The 17,834-nt window shown below is 39.2% G+C and overlaps 1 protein-coding gene and 1 pseudogene across 1 annotated transcript; both read right to left on the reverse strand.

Annotated features, from left to right (window-relative positions):
• Positions 1-218: 218 nt before the first annotated feature.
• LOC134478898 (PMS1 protein homolog 1-like) lies at positions 219-5,193 on the reverse strand (annotated as a pseudogene).
• LOC108351648 (PMS1 protein homolog 1 pseudogene) lies at positions 857-10,423 on the reverse strand. Its single transcript, XM_063266357.1, is given in 3 exon segments — positions 857-5,706; positions 6,589-6,601; positions 10,386-10,423. Coding segments are annotated over 3 exon segments (558 nt in total). The 3' UTR covers positions 857-5,199.
• Positions 10,424-17,834: the final 7,411 nt, after the last annotated feature.

Raw genomic sequence — 17,834 nt, forward strand, 5'->3', positions numbered from 1 at the left:
TATGCCAAGTACTTTATAGATACTGGGGACTTAAAGGTGAATAAAACTTCAAAACAGGCCTTGAGAAATGCCTCAGAATCCATATAATTAAAGAAGTCAAAACAAAACAAACAAACAAACAAAAAACCAACCTTGAGAATGCTATGGGTCTGAAGTTTTTATTGAATTTTCTCCAGTAGAATATATTAGGCACCCAAAACTAGTTTATTAAAAATGTAGTTGTGGGGAGAGAGAGAGAGAGAGAGAGAGAGAGAGAGAGAGAGAGAGAGAGAGAGAGAGAGAGGGAGGAGAATGAATCTATGTAAGGTAGGCTGCTCAAGAATGGCCTCTGAAAGCTGGAAAATTAGGTTTGAATAAAGGAAGGCAATTTTGACTCAGATGAGGAACATAAAGAAACACATAACCCAGATTTGGTGGGGTCTTACCAGGGCCTAAAGGAGGGCGGACTTCTGTGGAGGAAAGGTCATTTGGGAGTTTTGAGTTACTATCAGCTATCTTTTTAAGAAAGGATCCCTGTGGTTGCTATAGTAGAGAAGACAGGACTAGAAACAAAGAGGAATAGCCTGAGCCTAGGGTGTTGGTGGACAAAAGACTTGGATTATGATTGCAGTGGTAGAGAGGTGACAGGAAGGGTTTGAAAGTTTGAAGCTTTAGCCAGTGAGTTGTGTTGATAGATAGTTGTAGCAAGTGTGAGGAGAGTAACACATGTGAGATTCAGGGCATGAGTAATGGTTTAGTGGGGAAAGTCACTTGCTGCCACTCCCCATGACCTGAATGGAATCCACATGATACCAGCAGAGAACCAAGTCCTTAAAGTTGTCTTTTGGCTTCCATAGGAATGCAAGGGCATGTTGCATTGTTTGGGCGCGCGCACACACACACACACACACACACACACACACACACACACACACACACACACACACACACACAAATTAAAATATGACCTTCAGATTTGGAATAACAAGCATTGAGACTGTAATGTGGGAAGAAGAGGAGGAGTAGGTGGGGCCTTATCACCGCCATCTCTGCTGGAATGCTGAGCCCACCAATTCTGTGTCAGCTGTCCCAGCTGCTATGAAGGGACACAAGGGTTAGAGAGAGTAGTAAAAGCTTTAACTTCATCAACACTACCTCCTAACTATTAATAATGTTCTACTTACAAAAGGACCCAAAAGCTATTTTATTGTTATAAAGCTATCTCAGTGGAATGCTGTTCTAATTGATAGGAAAACTTTAGACAAATTAAATTTAATAGGGTAACCCCTCAGAATGAGGAGCAGTTCAGAGAGCTTTAGGCAGCAATGCAGTCACAGGCTTTTATACACTCCCCCAGAAACAAAACAGAGAAACCTTCCTGGCACATCTAGGCATTTTTAAAACTAGTTAGAAATGAAAGATTTCTTTTATGTGTATAAATGTTTTGCTTGCACGTATGTGCACCACACCATGTGTTCAATAGTATCTATGGAGGCCAGAGGAGAGCATTGGATCACAGTGTCATGGATGGTTGGTTGTGAGCCAACGCTTGGGTTCTGGGAACCAAACCTGGGTCCTCTATAAGAGCAACAAGTGCTTTTAACTGCTGAGCCATCTCTCCAGTACTAGCTAGGCATTTGTTATATTGCTCATGGTTAATTTGTTGGATATCTGCTATTGACTGAAGTAGAGTTGAGGTCAAACTAACAGAGGGTAGGGTATGGTATAGTAAATAGAAGAATTCTCAAAGTATGAGTCAGCCTTCCCAGTGACTCCTGCTTATTTAATCTGCCAGCTGTTGCCAACTTGCAAGTCATGTGGCAGCCTATGATGGACAAGGTTTTGTGCTTTCACTTTAATCTTGCCTGAAAATATTTTTTTTTGTTTTCTGCAGAAGTATTTTCTTGCACAAATGAGACTTTCCTGAGTTCATATCTGGGAAAGTTTAGAAAGAGCACAGTATTTAAGTTCTATCTGATTTAAAATACTAAAGATCATCTCTTCTTTATTCAATTTCATAGTAATTTAAGTAGAGGCTTAAAATTAAAGGTCATCTACTAATGTGGAGTCTAGTCATATTGTCAATAGTGTTGGAGCTGTGTGTAGAGACTGAGAATAAAAACATGACACTGCTATGAAGAAAGTAATTTCAGTAAATAAAGATAAGCATGTTGGGGTTTACACAGTTGGTAGTGAGGAAGTAAAGCCAGCAAAGAGGTGATTAGTTTAAGGTATCTCTTTATTAAGTAAATGTTTGTGTACCTATTGCACACTACTGTCAAAGGGAGCTGCTTTGATTCCAAAAGGAGGTGGAGAAGCTAACATCACAGATGAGAAGCCCAGCCCCTCTGTAAAACATAGATGTATCATTTAGAGATGAGCATGTAACAGTCTCAGGACTTTAGCCAGTTATAAGCCTCTCCATTGACCGCTACTGCAAAAGAAGCTTCTGTGACCAAAGTGGAGATACCAGCACTAATGTATGGTTATACACATCAATATTTTTAAAGGCAGTTTGGCATGTTCACTTAGCACTTGGGGTCTTAGGAGATCCCTTGCCCCAGAGACCCCTCCAGATATGGAGTTTTGATGGGGTTTATAGTACCAAGTATGAATTTTCTGTGGACAGGGCTCAAATCCAAAGTGGTTGGGTACCTCTGTAATGCCATGCCACTATTCTACCTGTGGATACATCTTGCCTGGCAGGTCAAGGTTGTAGCATGCAGAGTATATACTGGGTAGGTCCACTGAAGACTTTGCTGCCCTGTAGAGGAACACGTAGCATCTTCTAGTACTATGAAATCTAGCCAACAGGAGAGACATTTCCAGGTCAGTTCCAACTTGATTTTTCCATGCCTTATTACCAAATATTTTCATCAATATGGTTTTATTATCTAGTTTTGGTAGGAAACCAAGAATAGCAATATGTTGTTTTGTTGGCTGGGGATACCATGATCAATAACTCATAGGAAGTATCCCGTGCTTGGCATTGAGATTTTCATTTATTAGCCTATGTCTGCTGGGTGAAACCTTTATCCACCCACTGATGATAGCTTTGTTCAAACTCCCATTTTAAATGTTTTTAAAAATTGGCCTACAAACTACTGGGTCTCTAAAGACTGTTTTATACATCCATAGATTTGGTTAATGCACTACCCAACCTTCATTCTGCTGTACCCCCAACTTAAACCTTCAACTTCACTAGTCCCCTTCTCTAATTTCCCAGAAGGCCCAAGGACACTTTAGGAAAACCTACAGAATCAACTAACCTGGGTCCACAGGGGCTCACAGAAACTGAATCACCAATCCAAGAACATGCATGGGATAGACATTGGCCTCCTTACCTATATGTAATAGATGTGCATCTTGGTCTTCATGTGGGATCCTTAACAACTGGAGCAGGGGGCTGTCTCTGACTCTGATGCCTGTCTCTGAACCCCTTTTCTCCTATGGGGCTGCCTTATGTGGCCTCAATAGGAGAAGATGTGCCTAATTTTATTATAACTTGATATACCAAGGCTGGTTGATCTTCATGGGAGATCTCCCCTTCTCTGAGGAGAAAGGAAGGGTGGTATGGGGGAGGGGAAATGAGAGGGAGGGACTGGGAGGAGAGGAGGGAGGAGAATCCGTGATCAAGATGTAAAGTAAATACATAAATAAATAAATAAATAAATCAAAAGATAAATAAATAAAGGAATTAGAAGGCTTTATAAGACACATGGGTTTGTGCTATGGTTACGAAACAGTGGGAAGGATTTATGTCAGTTCATATGTGAGCTGCCTTCTTTTTTTACTGAGGGGGTGATGTTTCAGATGAGGGCTTAGAAGGTAGTAAGCATTGGCATGTATTTGTGCTGCACAGTCTCCAGAAAGGGCATGGAAGCTAGTAAATATCACGCGTGTTTGTGCTGTACAACTTCCAGAACTTTTTAAGTGATGACTCTATGCACTGTTCTTTCCACAGAGAGTTGATATTTGAAGAAGTGTTTTTATTAATCCAAGAAAAATATGATGTATACATCCCAAGTGTCACTCTTGCTTTTTTTATAGTCCACATTATTTATATTTTACAACCTTAAAAAATCTTTTCCAGTATAAAAATAATCACTTTGATACATGATAGTACAAAAGTGGCTTAAGAACCACATCAATTTCCATAGTAACTAATGGTCATAAACTTAATCATGAAGTTCCTAGAAGATGGATGGAATGATTAAAAAAATGGACCACCATGAACACACCCTTTAATTTCTTTTCTGAACTGGTGCTTCATCCTATAGATAAGATCTTGGACATCCTCTTGTGGTAAGTATGTGGGTAGCTGTCTGGATAGATGGACAGCTTCTCCCTCCAGATAATTTATCACTTTTCAAGGCCTACATTCATAAATCTCCTTTGCACTTTGTTTACTATAGCATTAAGAATTTCCTTGGTTGGGGATTTAGCTCAGTGGTAGAGCACTTGCCTAGCAAGCACACGGCCCTGGGTTCGGTCCCCAGCTCCAGAAAGAATTTCCTTTAAGTCCATTATTCCATAGAATGGGAGACACTTAGCTATGCCTTCTATTTCCAAGGAGTTCTCAGTACTGGAAACTCCTGGTGTCAACCTGATCTTGAAGCCATTTTCCGGAAGACGAGGGTCACACAGGTAAGCTGATCCATTGCGTCTTTCCTAAACTTTTGACATTTTATGTAAAACCTCTAAATAATGATGTCCATTAAAAAGGCTTTTCCAGTGGTTCTGCAAGGAATTTATGATTCTCAAGAAGTCTTTTAAATAGCAGGGCTTCCTCCACTCTGTACGGGTTCAGTAGCATGGCATTTGCTCTGGATGTGACCAGCCATGCATCAGGAAACTTGAGAATGTGGATCAGGCAAATCTCATCCTTCTCCTCTAAATCAACTTCTTTTTGTTCTTAAAGTTCACTTTTAAGTTTTCCATAGACAAGGGGATCTCTGTTATTTTAATATGTTCACTCATATTTTCATTCTGGGACTGAAAGAGCTCGTCAAGTTTCAGCTGGTTAGATGAGTCACTTTATGTCTCCATGTCCAGCCCCACACACCAGTGACTTTTATCTTTTTCCTACTGTCATTTAATGATACTTGTGTTTCCTGTCCAATAGCTTTCTTCATTTGCTTATTATATTGTTCCAAGTCTTTCAACCTTTTCCTCATACCTGAGCTTATTCACAGTCTGCTCGACAGGTTCCATTGCCTGTTACAGCAGATCCCAGAACCACATTAGAGCCATCCTGTGGTCTGGAACTCTACTTTTCTGCCAAATAACTGCCTTAGTATGTACAAAATAATCCTTATGTCAGGTTTCAGCTGTAGCTTATGAGAAGATCCTGTCCATTTCTTTTAGCTCATCTTTACACTTTTTTGCTGTTGAATAAAATTGTTTTCTTACAAGTAGATTCTTTAGAGCAGTTACAGTTGTACCTTGACCAAGATGTGAAGGGTTCTGAGAAAGTATGTGGCCAGTGCCATCTAAAACATACTGGGTGCTAAAGTCACCAGCAGCTGCACTTGCTGTAACTACCACTTCTGCAGCATTGCATATCGACCCCAAGGCTTCACCAGGAAAACCACAGGTTGTCAGATTTTTAAGGTCTTCATGACTGTTGATCTTCAAGGTGTACTTCAGTGCCGTCACAGGGACATCTACAGCCTCGATGCCCTCACCATTGTCCTGAATCTCCATTTTATCAAACCCATAATTCTTCTAGCTCCTGCGAGGTAAGGGATTCACCACCCACTGTGGCAGGCACTCGGCAAACCCCGCTCTTGCTCTCAAATGTATGTATTTTCATTTGTGGAGAAGCTGTACGCGGTAGCTGTGTTCATCATTCTACGGTAAGAATTTTAGCAGTATTATTTTAGCTTAGTCTTTTTTAGGTTTTGAGATATAATAGAACTTTGAAAATACAAATTTTACAACAAATATACTTTATGGAACAATTAAAATTTTGTTTTGAAAGTTGACTTCTTAAATGTTACATTCTTTCAAGATAAGAAACTAAATTTAAGATCAACTTTTAAAAAAGCTCTTGAACAATTGTTTAAAGGTATTTTAATACACAGCTTCCCTATTATGTTTGATAGTGAAACAGTTCATGAGTAATAAAAATCACTTTCTACAAAGAAAGGTAATCTGTAAACCTTGACATTTCAAAGGAGGCCCTATAGGTAGGTAAACAGGATATAAGAATATCTTATCTAAAACAAAATCAGAGTGGCAGCTTATATAGGGTATGCAGTGGTATGAATAACTGAGGATTTGAATGCTCCTGTATTTAAGTGTTGGCTTACATTTTTTAATGTTAGAATGTGTTTACCATTATATCACAACCAAATAAATTCCAAGAGTCTCCGGCTGAAACTAGAAAAAATTCTAAGGCAGCTGCATAGATACTAATATTTAATTCTTTAGTACACTAAAATTTAAGAGCCTTAATAAAAAGAATATTTATAATACATTTAAAAATATCAATTCTGTCAATTATTATAGAGGTGTAGAGAAAGAGCAAGACATTTAGAGTAGTCTGTGTAGCAAACTAAGTTCTTTACAAGGGCAAATATCTTTGTAATATAGGTAGTTATATACCAGTTCTCCGTACCTAAAAACAGGACAAACTTGTTACAGTTTTCAATATGCTATTAAAAAGATAGAATTTAATCACAGTATGTCTTAATATTGATGAGACTAATTGCACGCAAGCAGAAATATTTTTTTAATGTTAGGTGTTATCATCCTTTTAATGATATGTCACCTAGTTTTGCAAAGCAAAATTACATATTTTAATTTTATCAATGATAACATTAAAATCTATGTTATTCTTTCAACTCTTTATCTATTCAAGTGAAAGCAAATCTTCCTACACATTTCTCTATGGTGTTAAACAGTCGCAGGAAGTTCATTTGGTTAGAAGTACTGGAGAGATACATGAGGGATTTCCTTAGCCCTTTTCCAAGGAGTTTTATGTCCTGTCACATTCAAGTGTGTTGAAAGTGACGGTCAAAACTGCCAAGTCATAGTGGAAGCAAACCTTAAGCTGTTTGGAGTTAGACAATGTAAGGACTGACCCAAAACAGATTGTACATGTAAGGTTTATTTGTGGGAATTTAAACCAATTAGTTCTGCTTCTATTTTAAGTGAGCATCTTCATTGTATATTCTAAGTTCTAATGATTTTTTACAGTCTTCATACTGTGTAGAAGGTCCAATGGCATAGTTTCATGCATTTCTCTCATTTCTATTTTATAACCTGAAGGATTCTCTAGTAGGTAACAACGTGGAAGATAAAGCTAAACTCAAAGAGAAAAGTCAAAGTAATGATACTGTGTGCAAGGAGGATTGTAAAGAGTCTTGTGATGCTGAGACCAAAATGACTCGAGAAGAAAGACATTTTATGTGCAGTAAGTATTAAAAATTGCCTCAGGTATAATGAGATCAAACTTGACAGAGAAAAATATGCCTTAGTTTTATGAGGTTATTTTATATATTTGTCAGCCAAGGCCAGATGCTTTGTGTAATAATTATGTACTTAATAGTGTCTGTGAAATATGGGTCCTTTTGGTAAAGAGGACATCATTACCATTGATTTCACAGGTGAGACTGTCTCAGTCTGGGAAACAGTTATAGTTGATGTTTTTTTCTGGTCATTGTAGTTTTGTTGTTGTTGATGTATTTTAACAATTGCAATTGCATTTCACTTTCTTGTATAATAGTAATTAATGGCTAGCAGGTTGACACAGTGCGCCTGTGTAGTAATCCCAGCATTTGAGAGTTTGAGAGATGGAGGCATGAGGGTGCTGAAGGAGTCCAAAGTGAGTCTGGGATCCATGAGATCCCGTCTTCCACTCCCCAAAATAAATTGACCCCTATATCTCCTGCCTCTAGACTTCTTATCCTAAAAGTGAGAGTGGGCATTAAGAATGCTGTTTCTTAATTAAATAGATTATTTGAGGAAATCTATATTGTCAGGAAGCATAATTTCAGTAAGAATGTTGAAACAATTGTTTTTTAGCCGATCCTATTTTAGACAAATATATACTAACTAAAATATATAATTATTCACTTAGATCAATTGAGAAACTATTCTTTATTTATCCCACATCAATGAAATTCATTATTTTCCCTGTAATTGTTTAATATAACAACGTGACGTTTAGCAGTCATTTTTTTCTCATTATGGAAACCTTCAAAATTCTATTGTTTCTTCTACAAGAAGTACCGAAAAAGCTACTAAGAAATGTAATGGATGAGCAACAAGCATCTTTGCATTACTTATCTAGCCAACTATAGAATTCTTTTGGTGTTTCACTGCATTGCCTGTGCACACTGAAATAGCTGGCTGGAAGTAAGTCATTTCATTTTATATATTAATGCTCAGCAGTTATGATATGAGAAGCAGTGTAACACATTGCAATGAAGCAGCATCCTTCCTTCAAGGGCTAATGAGAAAACAAATATGGAAAAGTGGAGATAATCTGAATTCTGTCAGAATGACATAGGAAACCTCTCACAAGAGAGAGCCTGTGAGCTGAGCAGTGAGAGATGAGTAAACGCTTTAAATATTACAAGGCTGGGCAAGGAGGGGACAACATTCCTTTCTCTTCACGGGTACTTATGAGTTGGTACAGGGGTGGGAGGGCTGGTGAAGTTGGGAATGTGTAAAGAATTCTGACTGAAAGAATGAGGACATAATCTTGCTACACCATGGGCCATTGAGTGTACGAGCAAGGAAACAGCATCATGCCATAATGGCTGGTGTGGAGGATGAGTCCAGAAGAGCAAAGGGAGCAGTAAGAAACCGAGCAATGCTTTAGGCACAGCAAGAACAGAGCCACAGGGACAGGGATACTACTGAGTGAACAATTGCTATTTATGTCTTTGTTGTGTTAAAACACTAAGAGAGGGCATCCCTCTGCTGGCTTAGAGAGATGTAGAGACAGCATTTATATAATTTAGCTAAGTATAACCTTGCCTTGTATGTCTGTGTTTAGGTTAATGAGCTCATGAATTGAGTTCTTTTGACTACAGAAATTTTTAGAAAACAGCTGGATCCTTTTCCTCCCAGGGCTGTTCAGTCACGTGGTAAGAGTACTGGTATTTCAGCCTTCGCATTTCTGTTTTAATACTCAACAATTTCTGGACAGCTTGGTGCATTGAAAAGCTTTTGAACACACCACTCACACTGTTTCCTAACAGCCTGGAGGACTAGCATCTGTCATCAACCCAGTCAGTCATCAGCCTTTCCTAGGCTGAGGGACCTTTCCACTGTCGGAAGCCATAGCTGTAAAGTAATATTCCGCATCTGTTGACCATCAAGGAACTGTAGGTGCTTGATCCTGAGTGTCCCACCCTAACCTTTTATTAATAAGTATTTTTCACTCAGAAGAGAAGCTTCAGAGCTCTTCCCACCTATGAAATTTTTCCCCCACATGTTTCAAACTGGGATATAGCAATTAAAAGGAGAAAGATATTTAATACAGAAATAAATATAAAGTTAACTTTTTTATACTAAAATGTTAACTTATTTATTCTTACATGCTGTGCTTCTAAGAAATGTTTTGTGAGGCTTAAAAATATGAATTCATGTAAAAATTCCAAGCAAATAACTATTAATAGGACTCAAATAATATGTTCCTAGGTTTTTTCTAGAAGAGGGAAGGGACAGGTAGGATTGAGCCTTTGCTTGTCCCTGTTATAAGGACAGGCATGGTCATATGTTTCTTTACAATGACTTGCCCTGTCACCTCTCCTCAGTGGTGGCAAAGCGTAGCAGAGCATGAACTCCCATGTCAGTCTGCCCCTGAGTCTCCATGCAGCTGAGTTGTTGCTCTTAGTTTCCTCATCAGTAAGTTGATGTCTTTTCTCACTGAAGTCACCAATACCAGACAGAAGGCAACTCAAAGAAGGGAAGGTTTATAATAGGACTCACAGTTGGAGCATCCACGGTCTGGTGGTGTAGAGGCTTGCAGCAGAAGAGTGAGGCAACTGATCACACTACATCTGTAGTCAGGAAGCAGAGAGAGGAGTGCTGGGGCTCAGCTTGCCTTTTCCTTTTATTCAGTCTGGGATCCCAGTCCATGAACATGGTGTCATCCAACTTCAAGTTGCATCTTTCTTCCTCAGAAACCTTCTGGAGATTATCTTATGTACATATCCCTAAGTGTTGAATTCATGTAATTCTAAAACCAGACAAGCTCCCATGAATGCTAGTTAACCTTTGCAATCTTACAGAGTTCCTATGAAGGATGAATGAATAAATCACAAAAAGTTCAGAAAGTTGGCGTGATGCAAAGCAAGCACAACATAGAGACTTGCCTCATAGTATCAGCATCAGGTGGAGAACATGACATACAAATCCCCAAACCCAAGTAGCCTGCTCACACTTACGGAGTGATGAGAATGCACACGCTCTGCTGTCCATCCATCCTTCACTGTGGGCTTCTTCCAGCCCTTTGCTCATGGCTCCATTGTCTTTTCACAATCTGGAATGCAAGCAACAAAACCATGTCTCCTGGAAACAAAGAGAATGGGAACAACATTTTTTTTTTTATTAACTTGAGTATTTCTTGTATACATTTCGAGTGTTATTCCCTTTCCCGGTTTCCGGGCAAACATCCCCCTAGTCCCTCCCCCTTCCCTTCTTCATGAGTGTTCCCCTCCCCATCCTCCTCCCATTGCCGCCCTCCCCCCAACAGTCTAGTTCACTGGGGGTTCAGTCTTAGCAGGACCCAGGGCTTCCCCTTCCACTGGTGCTCTTACTAGGATATTCATTGCTACCTATGAGGTCAGAGTCCAGGGTCAGTCCATGTATAGTCTTTAGGTAGTGGCTTAGTCCCTGGAAGCTCTGGTTGCTTGGCATTGTTGTACATATGGGGTCTCGAGCCCCTTCAAGCTCTTCCAGTTCTTTCTCTGATTCCTTCAATGGAGTTCCTATTCTCAGTTCAGTGGTTTGCTGCTGGCATTCGCCTCTGTGTTTGCTGTATTCTGGCTGTGTCTCTCAGGAGCGATCTACATCCGGCTCCTGTCGGCCTGCACTTCTTTCCTTCATCCATCTTATCTAGTTTGGTGGCTATGTACGTATGGGCCACATGTGGGGCATACATGAATGGGTGTTCCTTCAGTCTCTGTTTTAATCTTTGCCTCTCTATTCCCTGCCAAGTGTATTCTTATTCCCCCTTTTAGAGAAGGAGTGAAGCATTCCCATTTTGATCATCCGTCTTGAGTTTCATTTGTTCTAGGCATCTAGGGTAATTCAAGCATTTGGGCTAATAGCCACTTATCAATGAGTGCATACCATGTGTGTTTTTCTGTGATTGGGTTACCTCACTCAGGATGATATTTTCCAGTTCCAACCATTTGCCTACGAATTCATAAAGTCGTTGTTTTTGATAGCTGAGTAATACTCCATTGTGTAAATGTACCACATTTTCTGTATCCATTCCTCTGTTGAAGGGCATCTGGGTTCTTTCCAGCTTCTGGTTATTATAAATAAGGCTGTGATGAACATAGTGGAGCACGTGTCTTTTTTATATGTTGGGGCATCGTTTGGGTATATGCCCAAGAGAGGTATAGCTGGATACTCAGGCAGTTCAATGTCCAATTTTCTGAGGAACCTCCAGACTGATTTCCAGAATGGTTGTACCAGTCTGCAATCCCACTAACAATGGAGGAGTGTTCCTCTTTCTCCACATCCTCGCCAGCATCTGCTGTCACCTGAGTTTTTGATCTTAACTATTCTGACTGGAGTGAGGTGGTGTCTCAGGGTTGTTTTGATTTGCATTTCCCTTATGACTAAAGATGTTGAACATTTCTTTAGGTGTTTCTCAGCCATTCGGCATTCCTCAGCTGTGAATTCTTTGTTTAGCTCTGAACCCCATTTTTTAATAGGGTTATTTGTCTCCCTGCGGTCTAACTTCTTGAGTTCTTTGTATATTTTGGATATAAGGCCACTATCTGTTGTAGGATTGGTAAAGATCTTTTCCCAATCTGTTGGTTGCCGTTTTGTCCTAACCACAGTGTCCTTTGCCTTACAAAAGCTTTGCAGTTTTATGAGATCCCATTTGTCGATTCTTGATCTTAGAGCATAAGCCATTGGTGTTTTGTTCAGGAAATTTTTTCCAGTGCCCATGTGTTCCAGATGCTTCCCTAGTTTTTCTTCTATTAGTTTGAGTGTATCTGGTTTGATGTGGAAGTCCTTGATCCACTTGGACTTAAGCTTTGTACAGGGTGATAAGCATGGATTGGTCTGCATTCTTCTACATGTTGACCTCCAGTTGAACCAGCACCATTTGCTGAAAATGCTATCTTTTTTCCATTTGATGGTTTTGGCTCCTTTGTCAAAAATCAAGTGCCCATAGATGTGTGGGTTCATTTCTGGGTCTTTAATTCTGTTCCATTGGTCTATCTGTCTGTCTCTGTACCAATACCATGCAGTTTTTATCACTATTGCTCTGTAATACTGCTTGAGTTCAGGGATAGTGATTCCCCCTGAAGTCCTTTTATTGTTGAGGATAGTTTTAGCTATCCTGGGTTTTTTTGTTATTCCAGATGAATTTGCAAATTGTTCTGTCTAACTCTTTGAAGAATTGGATTGGTATTTTGATGGGGATTGCATTGAATCTGTAGATCGCTTTTGGTAAAATGGCCATTTTTACTATATTAATCCTGCCAATCCATGAGCATGGGAGATCTTTCCATCTTCTGAGGTCTTCTTCAATTTCTTTCTTCAGAGTCTTGAAGTTCTTATTGTACAAATCTTTTACTTGCTTGGTTAAAGTCACACCGAGGTACTTTATATTATTTGGGTCTATTATGAAGGGTGTCATTTCCCTAATTTCTTTCTCGGCTTGTTTCTCTTTTGTGTAGAGGAAGGCAACTGATTTATTTGAGTTAATTTTATACCCAGCCACTTTGCTGAAGGTGTTTATCAGCTTTAGTAGTTCTCTGGTGGAACTTTTGGGATCACTTAAATATACTATCATATCATCTGCAAATAGTGATATTTTGACTTCTTCTTTTCCGATCTGTATCCCCTTGACCTCCTTTTGTTGTCTGATTGCTCTGGCTAGAACTTCAAGAACTATATTGAATAAGTAGGGAGAGAGTGGGCAGCCTTGTCTAGTCCCTGATTTTAGTGGGATTGCTTCAAGTTTCTCTCCATTTAGTTTAATGTTAGCAACTGGTTTGCTGTATATGGCTTTTACTATGCTTAGGTATGGGCCTTGAATTCCTCTTCTTTCCAGGACTTTTATCATGAAGGGGTGTTGAATTTTGTCAAATGCTTTCGCAGCATCTAATGAAATGATCATGTGGTTTTGTTCTTTCAGTTTGTTTATATAATGGATCATGTTGATGGTTTTCCGTATATTAAACCATCCCTGCATGCCTGGGATGAAGCCTACTTGATCATGGTGGATGATTGTTTTGATGTGTTCTTGGATTCGGTTTGCCAGAATTTTATTGAGTATTTTTGTATCGATATTCATAAGGGAAATTGGTCTGAAGTTCTCTTTCTTTGTTGTGTCTTTGTGTGGTTTAGGTATAAGAGTAATTGTGGCTTCATAGAAGGAATTCGGTAGTGCTCCATCTGTTTCAATTTTGTGGAATAGTTTGGATAATATGGGTATGAGGTCTTCTATGAAGGTTTGATAGAATTCTGCACTAAACCCGTCTGGACCTGGGCTCTTTTTGGTTGGGAGACCTTTAATGACTGCTTCTATTTCCTTAGGAGTTATGGGGTTGTTTAACTGGTTTATCTGTTCCTGATTTAACTTCGGTACCTGGTATCTGTCTAGGAAATTGTCCATTTCCTGCAGATTTTCAAGTTGTGTTGAATATAGGCTTTTATAGTAAGATCTGATGATTTTTTGAATTTCCTCTGAATCTGTAGTTATGTCTCCCTTTTCATTCCTGATTTTGTTAATTTGGACACACTCTCTGTGTCCTCTCGTCAGTCTGGCTAAGGGTTTATCTATCTTGTTGATTTTCTCAAAAAACCAACTTTTGGTTCTGTTGATTCTTTCTATGTTCCTTTTTGTTTCTACTTGGTTGATTTCAGCTCTGAGTTTGATTATTTCCTGCCTTCTACTCCTCCTGGGTGTATTTGCTTCTTTTTGTTCTAGAGCTTTTAGGTGTGCTGTGAAGCTGCTGACATATGCTCTTTCCTGTTTCTTTCTGCAGGCACTCAGGGCTATGAGTTTTCCTCTTAGCACAGCTTTCCTTGTGTCCCATAAGTTTGGGTATGTTGTACCTTCATTTTCATTAAATTCTAAAAAGTCTTTAATTTCTTTCTTTATTTCTTCCTTGACCAGGTTATCATTGAGTAGAGCATTGTTCAATTTCCACGTATATGTGGGCATTCTTCCCTTATTGTTATTGAAGACCAGTTTTAGGCTGTGGTGGTCTGATAGCACGCATGGGATTATTTCTATCTTTCTGTACCTGTTGAGGCCCGTTTTTTGACCAATTATATGGTCAATTTTGGAGAAAGTACCATGAGGAGCTGAGAAGAAGGTATATCTTTTTGCTTTAGGATAGCATGTTCTATAAATATCTGTTAAGTCCATTTGGCTCATGACTTCTCTTAGTCTGTCTACGTCTCTGTTTAATTTCTGTTTCCATGATCTGTCCATTGATGAGAGTGGGGTGTTGAAATCTCCTACTATTATTGTGTGAGGTGCAATGTGTGTTTTCAGCTTTAGTAAGGTTTCTTTTATGTATGTAGGTGCCCTTGTATTTGGGGCATAAATATTTAGGATTGAGAGTTCATCTTGGTGGATTTTTCCTTTGAAGAATATGAAGTGTCCTTCTTTATCTTTTTTGATGACTTTTGGTTGAAAATCCGATTTTATTCGATATTAGAATGGCTACTCCAGCTTGCTTCTTCAGACCATTTGTGTGGAAAGTTGTTTTCCAGCCATTTCCTCTGAGGTAGTGTCTGTATTTGTCTCTGAGGTGTATTTCCTGTAGTCAGCAAAATGGTGGGTCCTCATTACGTATCCAGTTTGTTAATCTGTGTCTTTTATTGGAGAATTGAGTCTTTTGATGTTGAGAGGTATTAAGGAATAGTGATTTTTGCTTCCTGTTTTCTTAGTATTTGGAGGTCAGATTATGTTTGTGTGCTTGCCTTCTCTTTGTTTTCTTGCAAAATGATTAGTTTCTTTCTTTTTCTAGGGTGTAGCTTGCCTCCTTGTGTTGGGCTTTACCATTTATTATCCTTTGTAGGACTGGATTTGTAGAAAAATATTGTGTAAATTTGGTTTTGTCATGGAATATCTTGGTTTCTCCATTTGTGTTAATTGATAGTTTTGCTGGATACAGCAACCTGGGCTGGCATTTGTGTTCTCTTAGGGTCTGTATGACATCAGTCCAGGATCTTCTGGCTTTGATAGTCTCTGATGAGAAGTCTTGTGTAATTCTGAGAGGTCTGCCTTTGTATGTTACTTGACCTTTTCCCCTTACTGCTTTTAATATTTTCTTTGTTTTGTGCCTTTGGTGTTTTGACTATTATGTGACGGGATGAACTTCTTTTCTGGTCCAATCTATTTGGAGTTCTGTAGGCTTCTTGTATGTTTATGGGCATCTCTTGCTTTAGGTTACGGAAGTTTTCTTCTATAATTTTGTTGAAGATATTTACTGGTCCTTTGAGCTGTGAGTCTTCACTCTCTTCTATTCCTATTATCCTTAAGTTTGATCTTCTCATTGTGTCCTGGATTTCCTGGCTGTTTTTGATTAGGAGCTCTTTGCATTTTATATTATCTTTTTTTAATTGTTGATGTTTTCTATAATATCTTCTGCCCCTGACATTCTATCTCTTGTATTCTGTTCGTGATGTTTGCATGTATGGCTCTTGATCTCTTCTCTAGGTTTTCTATCTCCTGGGTTGTCTTTCTTTGTGCTTTTTTTATTGTTTCTATTTCCATTTTTAAATCCCATATGGTTTTGTTCGATTTCTTCACCTGTTTATGCTTTCCTGTAATTCTTTAAGGGATTTTTGCATTTCCTCTTTAAGGGCTTCTACTTGTTTACTTCTGTTGTCCTGTATTTCTTTTTTTTTTTTTTTCTCGGAGCTGAGAACCGAACCCAGGGCCTTGTGTTTGCTAGGCAAGCGCTCTACCACTGAGCTAAATGCCCAACCCCTGTCCTGTATTTCTTTAAGGGAGTTATTTATGCTCTTCTTAAACTCTTCCATCATCATCATCATAAAATGTGATTTTAAGTCTAAATCTTGCTCTTCTTGTTAGGTGCAGTTCTTGTTCAGAACTGGGCTCTGATGATGCAAAGTAGTCTTGGTTTCTGTTGCTTAGTTTCCTGCATTTGCCTCTTGCTATCAGGTTTTCTCTGTTGGTAGCTTGTCTTGCTGACTTTGAATGTGGCTTGACCCTCCTGTAGGCCTGTGTGTCAGCACTCCTGTAGAGCTGTTTTCTTTCAGCTGTATCTGGGAAAGGAGAGCTGTATTCTCAGGTGTGTATGCCCCCCTAGTGACTGGCTTTCAGTTCTCCCTGCAGACAGAAACCCAAAGGGTCCTGCCCCTTATTGCTCCTAGGTCCCTATGCCCAGGGAAGCCAAGTGATTTCCCCTTGGGTCAGGAGTGTGGGCAGAAAGTAGTTGTGTCCTCTGAGTTTTTAGGAATGTCCACACTTCTGAGGGCCTGGCTCTCTCCCCCCCCCCCATAGAATTTGGGTGCAGGGTGTGACTGGTTCAGTTCAGTTCAGGGAGCAGGCAGAAACCAGCAGTTTCCTGCAGCTGACTGCTTCTAAAGTCCTGTATCCAGAGGTATTATTCAGTTTCCTATTGGGCCAAGTATGTGGGCAGAAGTGGACAGAAGTGGCGGTCTGTCCTGCGATCTCAGGATTGTTCGCACTTCTGGGAGTTCAGGTCTCTCCCCCTTGGGATTTGGGTGCAGGGATTTGTCGTATAGGTTTAGTTTAGTTCTGGGTACAGCCAGAAACTGGAAGTGTCCTGTCCCAGAAGGCTTCTGCCTCTGTGTGTCCTGAGTCCACCAGGCAGGTCACTTGGAGCAGAAAAGTTGGTTTTACCTCTGCTCTTAGGTGTGTAGATGCTCCTGGCAACTGGCTTTCTAGTTATGTTTTTTAGAAAAATATTTCACACAGGGCTGCAGTTATGTTATTAGAGTTTGTCTAAGTTATAATATCTCTAGAGAATTAAAAATAAGTATTCATGGTATTGAAAACTTTCTTATATTTGTTTATAGATTATGAATGAGTTATATAATGTCAATAATGAGAGCAAGGTGTGTTCTTTTGGCATTTTCCTGGCCCATTGTAGGTACTGTGTGACATGGGTTTCAGAGGAGGAAGATGGACAGTGCTTCAGAGAAGTCTAGATGGAACAACTGACTTCCGAAAGCTGTAGTGTGATTACCTGGATGGATTTGGAGACTTTTAGGTCAAATTTTATCTATTTCTTTTTTACCTTTTCCTTTCTGATGTGTTATATTTAAATTGTACCAGCATTGGTAAATCTATATGAATATGAGAGTGGTAAGCCTATATGAATTTAAAAATATGATTTAAATTCTATTTTCTTATGCCAAATCATTAAAAAATAATCTGGGCTAGAGACATGACCTAGCAAATAAGAGTACTGGCTGTTCTTCCAGATGATCTGGGTTCATTTCCCAGTGCTCACAACTATCTGTTACTCTCCTGTTCCAAGGGATCCAAAACTCTGTTCTGGCTTTCAAGAGCACCAGGCACATATAAGGTACACATATACACATTTATGAAAATACCTATAAACACACATTTTAAAAAATAATGAAAATATTTCTAGAGATTCCTTGAAATCTTATTTGAGTGAAGCCCCTCAGTCGAA

Source organism: Rattus norvegicus, chromosome 8 (genome assembly GCF_036323735.1).
Source record: "Rattus norvegicus strain BN/NHsdMcwi chromosome 8, GRCr8, whole genome shotgun sequence".
NCBI lineage: Eukaryota > Metazoa > Chordata > Mammalia > Rodentia > Muridae > Rattus > Rattus norvegicus.